The sequence below is a fragment of the Melospiza georgiana genome, chromosome 6 (genome assembly GCF_028018845.1).
Source record: "Melospiza georgiana isolate bMelGeo1 chromosome 6, bMelGeo1.pri, whole genome shotgun sequence".
NCBI lineage: Eukaryota > Metazoa > Chordata > Aves > Passeriformes > Passerellidae > Melospiza > Melospiza georgiana.
In genome coordinates, this window is record NC_080435.1 from 24,818,638 (window position 1) to 24,832,918 (window position 14,281).

Here is a 14,281-nt window from a genome sequence, read left to right on the forward strand (position 1 = left end):
GTAACATCTTTGATTGTGAAGTCATGGAAAAATGTACTTGACATCTACTTTTCTGTTTAGAATATTCCTAAGAGACTTTCTGTCTCTTTGCTAAACTGTAATCCTCTCAGAGATTTTTTAATTGTTCATGAATGGATTAATAAATACCTTTAACTTAACATCACAGCCACCTGAGTATTGTTTAGATTTGTGGCTCCAACACTGTAGAAAACGTTTATCATGTGAAAAGAGTTCCATATGCCATTCAGAATTCACCATATAGAGCAGTAAGGATGCACCATCATTGAGAAGCAAAAGGGGAGGGGGCAGGGAAGCCAGCACTTTAATTCCATTAACCACACTTGTCTGACAGAGTTATCCCTGTGCCTTTAGGACTCCAGGCCTCGCTCCTTCCTCATAGGCTGCATTGGAGTCAGTGGGAAGACCAAGTGGGATGTGCTGGACGGGGTTGTGAGGCGCCTGTTCAAGGTCAGTGCTACAAAACCTGTGAGCTCCAGGGGTTCTGGTGGTGCCAGGCTGTGCTGAGCTGTGTGCATTGAGCACTGTCCCAGCAGAGAGCAGGCCCCACAGCTGCCTGACTGAGGTCCCCTGCCCCAGAGCTGGCTTTGTCCCCGAGCAAGGCACTCCTATCTGGGTAGCTCAGTCCCTCTTGGGGACAGAGTGCCCAAACACCCAGGCTGCTCGTAGCCACTGCTGCCTTAGCAAGCTCAGTGGATTTCAGCTCTTCAGTGATTCTCAGCTCTCTTAGGATTCCAGCTCCTGCTTGCTAAGGCTCCTGTGGGCTAGGGGGAGAAGCAGACACGAGAGAGGAGAAGAAGAGGTCCTGGTGATTCCACAGCGATGGTTTATGGAGGGGTCTGTGAAGGGTCCCAGTGATGGCTCTTCTTCTGCCAAATGGGATAAACCAGCCCCTTTTTATAGGGTATAGGGGGATCCCAACTTGTCCAATAGGAGGGGTTAGGGGAAAATGACCTATGGGGTTACAGAGATAAGCTAGGGTCCAAAATGCAGAATACAGGGGCTTATTTCTCTATCCCATCATGACCCAGCAATTCCTACTGTTAAGTCTCAGTCCTCCACGGAGCCTTAGACAATTCTGTGGGGTCTGCTGCCCTGACCTCGTGTGTCGCTTTGCCCCCCAGGAGTACATCATCCACGTGGATCCCTTGAGCCAGCTGGGGCTGAACTCAGACAGCGTTGTGGGCTACAGCATCGGGGAAATCAGGCGCACCAGCAGCGCCGAGACCCCCGAGCTGCTGCCCTGTGGCTACCTGGTGGGGGACAACAACACCATCTCAGTCACCATCAAAGGTAAGCTTGCCTGACCTGCCTGCTGGGCTTCTCTCTGTTCAGTTTTACCAGTCAGGAAACTCAGAGGAGTGGAGAATTTTTATTGCGCTGCTTTTTCCTGTTCCTACCGTTTATTTACTTCCTGCTGTTCTCATTTGATAAAGTCAGCACTTGGGGCATGCTAAGTCTGTAATTTCAGCAAGTTTTCAACCTGTAACTCTAGGGAAAATTACACAGATCTTCAGTTGTCCTGGAGGAGACCTCACATCACACAGGATGCAGTGGAGCTGTTTGAGCAGCAAAGTGCTTTCCAAATGAGTCAAGCCTCAAAATTTCATTGGCTCTTTGTCACAGCTATAGTTATTATTTCCTTCATGCAGGATTTAAAAAAAAAAAAAACAAAATAGATCTTGACTCATTTGCTTGATTAGTCTTACTGAAGGGTCCCTCCTTAAGTACCAGGAAGGAGGGAGCCCAAATTTTATGAAACTCCGTAAAATCCGGATTTCTCAAAGTGTATGGTTTTTAGAATTCCCATTGATTTTATTCTGTAAGACTGATAAAAATTTAGTATTTGTGTTTCTCCTTTCATTTCTCAGGGAAGAACTTTTTCATGAAAACTATGCTGTGAAACTTCAGTTTGGGGTAAAACCCTCAACTGCTGCATTTTGAACATATATCAGTTTGCTCAAAGTTAGACCCATGAAATCTGCAGACAGATGGTATTTGAGAGCAGTGCCAAACATTCTTCAGATCAACTTTGAAATTTGACTGAAAGCAGATTTTTGAATCTTGGTGTAAAAACCAGGTTTCCTTGTATAGCAAAGCAGTGGGCAGGAAGACAAAATAAACTGTGAAATACATCAATTTACTGAGGCTTGACATGAACCCAGGATATTCTACTTATATAAAATGCATTGTCCAGTCATAAACCCTAGCTGAAATATTGCATAAGGTCTAACTGTGTCTGTAAAGCTGCAGTTTGAGTTTATATTTAACTTGCACTGACTTGACATGTGCCTTGAAGGTTCACAAGTGATAACACTTTTCAATAAAATAGAAATGTGTTTAATCAATTTATGGAAAATCACTTACATATACCTTTGAGATATAAAGCTGCCTATATAAATATTTAATATTCCAAGTAACCACTGAGGTGCAAACATTCCTCTGGGTGATCTGCCAACTTCCCTTCCTGCTGTTTATTTTGAAGCACTGTGTATTTTCCCTAAGCCAATTCTGCCTAAAGTGACTGCTGACATGGCATAAATGCTTATCAGTACAAGTTTTGTGTTAGAGGAGATAACTATCAGCATACAGAGGAGGGGTTTAATTACAAGCATTTGGGAAAGTAGGGGGAGTTGATGATAGCTGGGTTTGGTTTTTTTTTGTCTAGTGATCCAAAAGTAAACAGGTACATTCAGGGTGAATGCGTGGTGAAATGCTGTAAAATGGATGGCTTGTGCATGAAAAGTGTAGTCTGGAATCCTTTGGTGTGGCAGCTCCCAAAGGGCCTCAGGGATGCAGATGAAGATTTAAAGAGGCTGGAGGGGGATCCAGGCTAAGGCCAGGGGTCACCCCTGCACTTGTGTCCAGCTTTATGTGTGTGACCGTGCTCACAGGGGTCTGAGGATGAGGGAAGAGATGAGGATCTCACTCCATGTTTCAGGCGGCTTGATTTATTATTTTATGATACATATTATATTAAAACTATACTAAAAGAATAGAAGAAAGGATTTCATCAGAAGGCCAGCTAAGAATAGAAAAGGAAGGAATGATAACAAAGATAACAGCTGACTGTGATTGATTAGAAACATTAATTAGAAACAACCACATGAGACCAATCACAGCTGCACCTGTTGCATTCCACAGCAGCAGAAAATCAATGTTTACATTTTGTTCCTGAGGCCTCTCAGCTTCTCAGGAGGAAAAATCCTAAAGAAAGGCTTTTCCATAAAAGATGTCTGTGACATCTGTGTGCCTCTCTCAACCATGAGGGACACTGGGCTGGGGAAGGGGTTTAGCTCTGAGGTGAAGAGCAGCTTGCTCAGGTCCATTGGATGAGAGCTGGAAATGCCCTGAGCAAGGCTGTGTCCCTGCTGCAGGTGTCTGTGAGAACAGCCTGGACGGGCTGGTGTTCGAGTCGCTGATCCCCAAGGCCATCCTGCAGCGCTACGTGTCCCTGCTGATGGAGCACAGGAGGATCATCCTGTCAGGCCCCAGTGGCACGGGCAAAACCTACCTGGCCAACAGGCTGTCTGAGTACATGGTGCTCAGGGAGGGCAGGGAGCTGGCCGAGGGCATCATCGCCACCTTCAACGTGGACCACAAATCCAGCAAGGTGAGCGCGCACAAACCCTCCCACACTGCTCACAATGAGAGACCTTTCCTAGCCTGGCATTTTGAACCCTGCTTCACTTTCAAAGCATGATGTTTGTCCTGAAGGAAGCAATACTCAAAGGTTTTCAGATTCACTTGATTATGGGTCTGGAACAGCAGGCTTGCAGGTGTGTATTTAAACACCTAAAGGTGTCGTGACTTTCAAGTGTTTAAGGAGCCTGAGAATTGCCCTGGAAGTTGAACACCTGCAGAAAATTCCCAGAGACTTAAGCAATCCCTATTGCATGTGGGCACTTTTCCCAGAACCCTGAAATGCATCTGCAGGCTGTCAGGAGGTTCTGCAGCTGCAGGTATCAGCACTGTAATCGTGTGCGGGGTTGGAGTGGCTGTTGTGCAGACACATTCCTGGGCAGGTAAGGCGTGTCTCTGCTGTTTTATGTGCTGCTGGTTTTGATGAATATACTTCCAGTGATCATCTAGATTAAAGAAAAGGAAAAAAATACAAATCTGAGTATTTGATGGCCTTAGGCGTATTTTCCTCTGGAGGAAAGGGATGGTTGAAATTGTGGTTATAAGCCACTGGTATGATTTCAGACATGCTTTAAAGCTGCTGAGAGCATTTCAACCACTCATCAGCAGCACCAAAAGCTCATCCTTCATTCCAGCCTTGCTGAAGGCATCCAGATTTGGCCTGTGATGAGGGATGGTTTGTTCCAGATTAATTTTGTCGTCTGTATTTAGATGGAAAAACAGTTGCAAGATGATACAACAAATCTAGCTGGAATGCAGAGTTTGGTTTGGAATGGGGAGAGTTGATCAAGTTCCTGAAAAGAAACAAAAATATGTTTCAGACCTCTTAGGTCTGACATTGATGAATAAAAAACACAAGCTAAATTACAAAATATTACCTCTCTTTAAGCCCTTATCTCACACAGGATTTCTGGCACAGTCTCTGAGTCTTCAGCATAACCTACAAAAGGGAAAGAAAACCATATCTTGGGTTTTCTCCTAGAAAATGAGAAATTGTTAATGAGAAACATGATTTGTTAGATGTCAGACTCTTTTGCTTTAGATTTTGTTACCAGGCTTATTTATCTTAATTGATTTTTTTAAGAAATGTGAAGAAAAAAAATGTTTTTTGCTTCTTTTCTTTGTATGTGGTATGCAGGAACTCCGGCAGTACCTGTCCAACCTGGCAGACCAGTGCAACAGTGAAAATAATGCTGTGGATATGCCTCTTGTCATCATTTTGGATAATTTACACCATGTTAGCTCCCTAGGAGAGATCTTTAATGGGCTCCTGAACTGCAAGTACCACAAATGGTAAAGAAACAGTGTCAGAGCACATTTCAAATGTTAATCCTGTACTCAGAGCACGCTTCTGCAAAATCTAATCACACAAAAACAAAGTCTACATTGATTTAGTAATGTGGAGGAAGATGACCAGGTTGTCCATATTGTGGACAGTGCTTCAGAGGGATCTTTTTCCTTCATAGCATTATCTATTTTTCTGAAATAAGTAATTTAAAAGTAAGCATTTGCTTCATGATGTAGACCATTAGTAGTTAAACCCCATTTGTGGTGGAAGATCCTGTTTTGGGACTTCTGGTTTGCTTCCAGAATTTGGTGTTCACAGAATCTCAGTAGAGAATTTGGTGATAAGTAACTACAAAACCTTCTTTGACAAAAGAGTTTTGAATAACTTTTTTTAATATTCAGGTTTTACTTAAAACTTGTTTTTCGAAGTTCACAAGTTTGATTTCCTTGATTTTTTTCTCCCAATAGTCCGTATATTATTGGAACAATGAACCAAGCCACCTCCTCCACACCTAATCTTCAACTTCACCATAATTTCAGGTACTGTTAATTCATGTTTCTCATTTATGTTTGTGGGTTGGCAGAGAAGTAATGGCTACTGAGTCATTTGAAATTGTTCTTATCAGCTGAAATAGCAATGTGAGAGAGAGATGCCATTTATTCCTCGTTGCTGCCCTGACATGTTCAGCTTGGTTATGGTGCTGTCATTAAAGGAACTGGGTTCATGAAACTTTTATTTTATCCAGGATTGTTAAGATATTTGATTTTCTACCAGATTTTCAGTAAGACAATATTTAGGCAAAGCAGATTATTGAGAAATGAGCTGAAACAATGCACAATAAAAATTGGCTCATCTAGTGAAATATTCCAAAGTAACTTTTGCTGAAAAACATGTATGACTGGAATAGCCCATTCTGATCCTGATAATCTGGAAATAAGAAGAGAAATGTAGTCAGGAATAGTTACCCTCAGTAGTGTGGAAGAGAAATAAAGTGCATGTCTGGTGTTGTGCCATAGATGGGTGCTGTGTGCAAACCACACTGAGCCAGTCAAGGGCTTTCTCGGCCGCTTCCTGAGGAGAAAACTGATTGAAACAGAGATCAGTGGCAGGATGAGGAATGCAGAGCTGGTGAAGATTATTGATTGGATTCCCAAGGTCTGGCAACATCTGAACAAATTCTTGGAGGCTCACAGCTCCTCTGATGTTACTATTGGTAAGTACTGTGCCCAGGCATATGTGAATATATGTATTTTATTTCCTTGTGTACTTCCTTGTGCTGTGTCACGTAAAAAAGGCTTTCTTTAAAACCCAGCTTTTAGATGTCATCACCCTATTTTTGATGCTTACTGTGCTTGTGATTTGAGTGTAATCTCTGCATTTCCCTCTCCAGGTCCACGGCTCTTCCTTTCGTGTCCAATAGATGTAGATGGTTCTAGAGTTTGGTTCACTGACTTGTGGAACTACTCCATCATTCCATATCTTCTGGAGGCAGTAAGAGAAGGGCTGCAGGTGAGCAGGCAAAGGGGAAAATCATAGGTCTAGAATGGCATCTGTTCAAAAGGCAGCAAAACTCAATGGTGGCAACATTTTCTGTAGATACTGCCTTGCATGTTGAATATCTGCATGTCTATGCAAATGTAACCAGAGTTGTCAGTAATTTCAGGCAGAATGAGTCTCTTCAAGAACTTTTGAAGTAGAGAGTGGAAGAAGTGATTAGATGCCAAACTGCTGATGTTTGCAGTGCGGGGATTTAGATGTACAAATGCCTTTCAATACTGAGTTCCAAAAGCACACCTTCATATTATCCTGTGCATCACAGAAATAGGCTTATCATCATGAACTGTGTTACACAGGATTTTCCTTTGGAAATCAAATCTCTCAGCATAGGAACAAAGCTTTGCACAGAGAGAATGTGTACAGGAGCAGTATCAGTAACATTTTGTTTACTTCTCAGTATTTAAGATTATTTTTTTAGTCGAATCCTTCATAATTCTTTCAGAGGATGAGGTGAAATCATCATTGATTGTGACTCAATTACTAAACACAGATAACCTGGCAATTTAAGATAGTTTTTGGTGTCCCTATGACTATGAAATATGTTGGAATCAGGAGGAGGGTTCAGCAGAGAATTGCTGTAGACTTGCCATTTAGATAGGGGAAAAAAAGAGGTTTCTTAATAACCAGCTCTTTGTTCACAGAATAAGCCCAGCAGCACCTACTTGAAAATACAGTTTAGAACTAATCTTTTACTAATGGCTTCTTAAAAAATTGTGAAACACATGAATTCTCCCAAGTTTTGGGTACAATTTGGGCAGCTGCCATTTGAAATTTGCCAGTACTTGGAGACCTCATTCTTTTTGGGACAGTTGTGGTAGACTCTTTGCCATAAGGAAAACAAGAGGTCCTGGAATACAAAACACACTGGGGAACTTTGCTAGAAATAGAACAGGAGAACCATTTTACATGAAACTTGTTTTAAAGGAAGGTAATGGGAGCCAGGAACCTTTCCAACCTAAAACAAGAAAATGTAGAGCAGGTGGTTTTGCTTGCTCTTGAAATGGGGAGAACTGATACTCACAGTAATGATGGGCTCCTTGTACTGGGTTTTGGAGCTCTCATATCATTGATCAATACCTGTGGAAAGCATTGAAAAATTGGTAGTGGAAGTGGAGAGGGAGTAATTGATAAAACCATCCTTTTGCTTCCTTGTTCTGCCCAGTACCTCCATCTTTTCCAGGTGCGAGGACTTCAGTTTCCCACTGTGCTTTAGATTCTTTATAGCCTTCAGCCCTATCTCCCCAAATTGCACTAATTCATCCCTATTTAAATAATTTCTCTTTTGTTTGGTTGATGGATAAGAAGATGCACTTTAGTACTTGAAGAGTAGCCAGAGTGGTGCTAATGAACAAGCTAGTGCTGGAAAGGTGGGTTTCATCTGGGGCTGTTTTCTCTTCCTCACCCCACAAAGACTCCTCTGAGCACATCTTCTTTCCTGAAATTGCCTCCTAGAAAGGAAAGGTGGACTCCTAATTTTGCTCTGATCTCTGTGCATCTGCTCTCAGCTATTTTTGTATTTCTGTTTCTCATTTAGAGAATTATTTTGGGTCAAATACAAACAAACCAAATGAATCCTTACAATAATTGCTCCCATGGGAGCTGGCTTGTTTTGTTCTTCAAAACAGGGACGTGGAAATTAGAAGGTTGTATAAAACCCAAGTTCTTCCTGCTTGGTGTATCAGTACAGAATGCAGCACCAGCAGAAAGAGGACACAGAGTCCCTGTGGCTTCCTGCACTGTCACTCATTTTTCTTTCGTGCTTTGTGGAGCAACCTGTTCCATCTTTGTCCCAAGACTTGCTCCCTGGAAAATGTGCCACTGGGAGGGGTGGACAGACCTGGTTGCCATGGTTGGTGAGGCATTTATCTCTCCTGAGCTCAGATCCGCTCAGAGTTTTGCAGGAGAAAAGATGTGGAAAATACAAAATCCTCACCACTTTATGATACAAATGACATGTGTCATTGTAAATTTGAGAACAAGGTTGAAGTAGGAAATCTGGCTGGCCCCACCTTGCAGCTACAGGGAAGGTAAAGTAGCAGGGCTGAGGAATGAAGGGTCTGTTTCAGATTGCCTGGCACCATCTGCTGGAGCCTCCTGCCTCACAGCACACCACGGGCTGGTGCTCACAGCACTTCAATACTTTGTGCATGCAGAATCTAAACCCACAAAAAACATACCATGGAGAAATAGCATTGAGGAAAGTGAGATAGTCCTAGATCCATCTGAGAACTGGGGAATTTCTTTGCTAGGCCTTTGTTTTTACAGGAAGGGGACAATGACAAAATGTCAGAGACAAGCAGCAGTTGCTGAAGGATGTTGATGGTGACATTTATAAAGTGGAAATAAATGTTTTTAAGCCACTTGTAGTTGTATTTATGCTTTTGGAAGTCATGAAGCATTCAAATGAATGTGTTGTCTAGCTAAGACAAATAGAATAGAACAGGGAGGATACGTTGGGATTATTCAGTAGTACAGTCTGTTCCATCCAGAAAAAAGTTTTTGAAGCAGAGCTTGCCTGCTTAGGAACTTGAGCATGGACAATTGCTGCTGGTGCTTTTCTTTGGTTGAACACAAAAACAAATCTGATGGAAAACTTTATGCCTTGACATCCACCACTCTTGCCTGGTGACAGATCTCATGTTTCCTCTTCCACATTCCATGGATGGCAGTTTGTAAGGCAGCTGCCAGTGCAACCCAGATGTCAGCACTGATGGCTCCTTTATTGTGCTGAGGTTGTTTAAGCTGACTTAATTAGGTGATGTAATGTTCAGGCATTTCTTCCTGCAGCTGGTGCCAAGAGAAGGAAGGGCACTGCAGTCTTGGAGAAGGTGGTCAGCTCCTTCCAAAGCAGTGCCATGACAAAGGGCTTGGTGTGTGTTTAGGGAAGGGAAACTCTCCCATTCAGTCCTGCTTGCCAAGTGTTTCCTGCAGCACAGGAACCGTGGCACGTTCATTGTGGTCAGGTAGCAGTGGCTGAGATGGTTGGAATGTCTGACACGGCTCTGTGCCCTTTCAGCTGTATGGGAGGAGAGCGCCCTGGGAGGACCCTGCCAAGTGGGTCATGGACACGTACCCCTGGGCAGCCAGCCCCCAGCACCACGAGTGGCCCCCCCTGCTCCAGCTCAGGCCCGAGGACGTGGGCTTCGATGGCTACTCCGTGTCCCGGGAGGGCTCCGCCAGCAAGCAGGTTCCAGTGAGTGATGCTGAGGGAGATCCTCTGGTAAGCTCCCATTCCTGAGCAGCAGAGCTCTTTCCTTTGCCTTGTTTCTAGGGAAATCCCAGTAAATCAGTCAGTCCCTCTTTTTGAGTCTCAGTGTTGCTGCCCCTGCTCATTCCTCCCTTTCCTTCCTTGCCCACTGGCAAAGCCAACGCCGCTGTAGCTGTCATGTGCAGTTAATGTTGTTCCTGCCTCAAAGTACAAATAATCATGAACTTCCTTGGCTCTGCAGATGAACATGCTGATGAGACTCCAGGAGGCAGCAAACTACTCCAGTCCCCAGAGCTACGACAGTGACTCCAACAGCAACAGCCACCACGATGACATCCTGGATTCCTCCCTGGAGTCCACGCTGTGATCTCCCTCAGGCAGAAGCTGTTTCCTCTTGGCAAGAGCCCTGATCACAGACTGATGAAAAGAACACCTTCCTGGGCTGGGATCTCAGTATTAAGAGCTGCAAGAACAAGACACTTGGAGCAATCTTGAACCTGGGTGCAGGCAACCCAAGTGACCTTTTTATTGTTTTTCTTTTGATGATGATGAGAACTGCACTACTCCTTTGTTTCCTTCTTTTTAGTTGCTGTAAGCTCTTATGCCTAAGATCCTGAAGATGTTAAAAATAATCATCATTACCAAGTTGAAGGGACTGGGGTGAGGGGCAGTTTCACAGCTGTGAAGCAAGCAGCTTAGTGCCATGTACTGTCTGGAAAGAGAGGGGAGAGGGAATATTTGCCTATGCTGCTTCTGACCAAACACATTTACGTGAGGGCTGGACTTTTACCAGTCAGCTTTGTGGGTTAAACTCAGCTTCATATAGTTCTGGTGCTATAACAATATCTACAACTTGCCTCCTAGTAATACTCAATGAAGGCAAAGCTGCAAAACAGGGAAGCTTGAATAAATATTAAAAAAAGAGAAAAGGAAAAAAAAAACAAACAAAAATCGCTGCTCTCCTTGCCAGTCTGAAACCTTGGTTTTCTTTCATTGTGTGTTTATAAAGATTATATATATAAATAGGAATATATAAAAATATGTATACAGTCTGAAAAAATCAGGTTTTTTTCAAACACTGTGTAGCAATCAATCCTGCTACAAATGAAAAATCAGGTAGCCTTTTGCTAGTCAGGGCCCAATTCTCTTCCCACTCAGATGCACACCACCAGCTGGGCTGACCTCTGTGGTGTTTACGCCCCACTGACCCACCCTGAGGAGAGGGGGCTTCCCTCCTCACAGGGGCCAGTGGCAGGGCTGTGCCCATGGAGCCCCACAGCTCCAGGGACCCTTGGCAGTGCACAGGCACGTGAGCTCTGTACACACACAGGGGTGAGCTGCACCCTGCCAAGGGGTGAGTCAGACTTTCAGTTTTTAATTCTTGCCATGAAATGTGACAGCTGTTTTTAGAAAACTTTAGGTTTTGTTCAGAGGTTTCATTCCAATCAGCACAACCATAAGGGGGTTAATTAAAATTCAGCTCTGTGGCAGTTCCAGTGCTACTCTGGCAACAAGACTTCCATTAATTTTCTTTTTAATTGCAAAGTTTAAAAAAAAATAGCATTTCAGCAGTATTCAGGTCTGGAAATAAAAAGATAAGGTACTGAGTACTGTGTCCTTTGAGTTTAGCTGTGCCATGCTTTTGAGTTGTGGCAGAGCTGTGAACCTGCTTTGGTGTCCCCTCCTCTGTGACGCACACACGCACACGATCAGTGTTGAGGCTTGTACCTGTGCTGGGAACCACAACACTCCCTCCCAAAGAGCTGCACTTTCCCGTGACACCATCCTCCCCAGCACAGCAGCTGTACCTCAGCCAACCCTCACTGCTCAGGAGGGGTCTGTGCGAGCCTTTCCAGCTCTCCTCTGGTGCTGACTTCTAAAAGCGATGCCTTATTTTGTACTAATTGTGTTTGATTAAATTAGTGCTGTATATTATGGGATTTTATTTAAAGAAACAGGGCTAAAGTCATCTCTTGAAATATCATAAGTTGCTGTGAATATTGTTTGTATGAGATACTAGAATTTGTTTTAATGTGACAAAAAAGGAGGGAAATGAGATAACGTTTCAGGTTCATATCAATCCCCAGCTAACAAATCACTGAAGAGCTGTTTTATCCATGCAGAAGGGACAAAGAAGCTTTTCAGCTCTAAAAGATTACAGGAATATGCTGGTTTTTCAATGTACAGAAAGAAATCTTACTACAAACACTTTGTCAATAGCTTGTGGGTTTAAAGGACCATAACAAACAAGTTCATGCTTCTGTGGCTCAGCTCGAGAGGATGGTTTTATTATACCTCATGACTTTCTGTAATATAACTGTACTTTGTCTTACTAAGCTGGTCTTGAATCTGCTCCTGTTACAACTTTTAAGTGCTGATAACTTTTTTTTTTTAAAGAAAAATATTGTAAAAGGAAAAATTTAAATATTTTAATGATGGGGGGGAAGAGCTTGGTGTTGTTACTGTTTTAACCTTATGAACTCTGATTTCATTATTTCACTGAATGGAATAACAAAGGTTACTCAGCCAGTTTTCCTAATCCAGTTCTTGGTACTGTAAAAAATGGGTTAGATCTGTATGGAGTCAAATCCATAGCATGCTGATGATGAGTTTGAGAGAAGTTAATTTTCCCAGTAGTCTTGACAATTCTGCTTCCCAGCACTGACTTTACCTGCTACTACTGTGAATTTTGGTACCTAATCCCCCAACTGAATCCATGCAGACAGAGCATGTGCCTGTCAAAAAACCCAGTTGCAGGGCTAGGGCTTTAAATGGACTTAATATCCTAGAAAATGTCTCGGTTGACCTTTAACTGAGTGCTGAAAGACAAGTTTAAAGTAGTGTTTTATTTGTGGGGAACGGGGTATTTTTTTTGTCATGTTTAATCCTGTGCTTAAGCTCAGGAAGAAATTTCTATTATCTCTTCTTTTTTTATTGACACTAGCTTGGCTTAAAGTGAGAGAGGCAATTTTGGATAGGCTAGTCATTCTGAGCATCACAATATTCCATGTCTTTTCTGAAACTTCGGGAAGCAGGGTTACCTGTTGTGCACACGTCTTAGTTTTTATCAGGACTTTTCATAGATTAACTCTTTCTTTAGGTGGCTTTCTTCTCATTTAAGGCTTTTTCAAAACACTTCCTTTTTTTTTTTTCCTTCCTTTTTTCTCCTCCTTACAAAGTTGGCTTGTTTAAAAAAAAATATCAACGAGAAATACAAGATTCTATGCAACATTCGTGTTGAGTTATAAATTGAGAGAATAAACCATTTTCTTTCCTTCAGAACTGCCAAGAATGATACAGGCCATAAATGAGATGTGGTTTATTTGGGAAAGGGGAGGGAGGGGGTTGGTTAGCCTTTTTGTACATTTTGAAAGAAGCAAACTTGATATTTCATTGTTGATGCTTAACTTCGATATTATGTGTATGAAATCTTGTCTAAATGTGGCAATTTTCTTTCAAGAAAAAAATAATATACAAAAACAAAGCAAAAAAATCTTTGTTGATATTAAATGGAAGGTTGCTGTTTTGATCTAGTCGTTTCCAGTGGAACAGTTTATGAAATATGTTCTATAAGATGTACATTTTTTCATTGTAACATAGAAATGTAAATATTTGATTAAAAGTGCTGCATTTTGATGAATTTTTTCTAGCCATTTTTAAAGAGAAAACTAGGAATTGAGTATTTTGTGTACGTTTATGATGTTTTCCATTTGCTCCTCTCCCTATTTAATTTTCAGTTCTCATTTAGGATTGGAATTTGTGAATGGTCTGTTTGAGATCATGCCTCCCCTTTCTCACTCTCCCTGTTTCTACCCCTTCCCCACCCCGTGTCATGGAGAATAAAGCTGATGATTGTACCAGTCTTAAATTATTCATGATTCAATAAAATTGATGCTTATTTATTCAGATTTGTGGCTTCCCAGAACTTTTTATCCCTTCCTAATCCCCATTTTATAATTTTTCATTTGCGGATCATGGGGTTGGTTCACTCCTTTGGTTTTGTTGGCTTTATTGAGTGAGATTTATCTTTATTGCCAAGAGCCCTCACCTGTCCATCCAGTCCAGCCTGGAATGTTCCCAGGGCATCTCCCACCCCTCTGCACAACCTGCACATTCCACACAGTATTCCCATTTTCTCTTCACCCATTTGATAGAGATGTTATGGTTGTACAGTAATGAATATGTAGGAAACTATTATCCTCCTGACAAATAAGTACTCTGACTACAAAAATCAAAGGTAAAAATTCTCTATTCAAAAAGGATAAATGCAAAGACCTCTGCATTTAAAATCTAGGGACTTTGGGTTGTTTTTTCCTGGAGAATTACTTCTTCATATTTCTTTTTTGATCGTTCCTTGTCCACTTATCACCCGTTTGAATGATTAATGTTGGTAGGACAGGTTCACGTGTAGAAAATTTCAAAGAAAATAGAGAAGCTCTGCTGAGAACTGATGATTGTTCAATCCAAAAATGACTCTTAATGGTCTGTAATGTGGGCGCTGTCTGTCCCCCACTGCAGTTTTCCAGGCAGAATGGCCTTGGACATGCTCAAGCACATTTTTCTGTGTT

General features: G+C 42.2%; 1 protein-coding gene across 3 annotated transcripts in view; it reads left to right on the top strand.

Moving 5' to 3' along the window:
- The window catches only part of NAV2 (neuron navigator 2), a 368,440-nt gene extending 354,819 nt beyond the window's left edge, over positions 1–13,621 (top strand). For all 3 annotated transcript variants that reach the window (XM_058027192.1, XM_058027189.1, XM_058027191.1), the window contains 9 exons: positions 373–468; positions 1,143–1,311; positions 3,396–3,631; positions 4,799–4,953; positions 5,416–5,487; positions 5,965–6,161; positions 6,339–6,457; positions 9,522–9,725; positions 9,955–13,621. In XM_058027192.1, coding sequence (XP_057883175.1) covers positions 373–468; positions 1,143–1,311; positions 3,396–3,631; positions 4,799–4,953; positions 5,416–5,487; positions 5,965–6,161; positions 6,339–6,457; positions 9,522–9,725; positions 9,955–10,080 — 1,374 coding nt within the window. In that variant the 3' untranslated portion in view covers positions 10,081–13,621. The remainder of the gene's footprint in view (positions 1–372; positions 469–1,142; positions 1,312–3,395; positions 3,632–4,798; positions 4,954–5,415; positions 5,488–5,964; positions 6,162–6,338; positions 6,458–9,521; positions 9,726–9,954) is intronic.
- Positions 13,622–14,281: the final 660 nt, after the last annotated feature.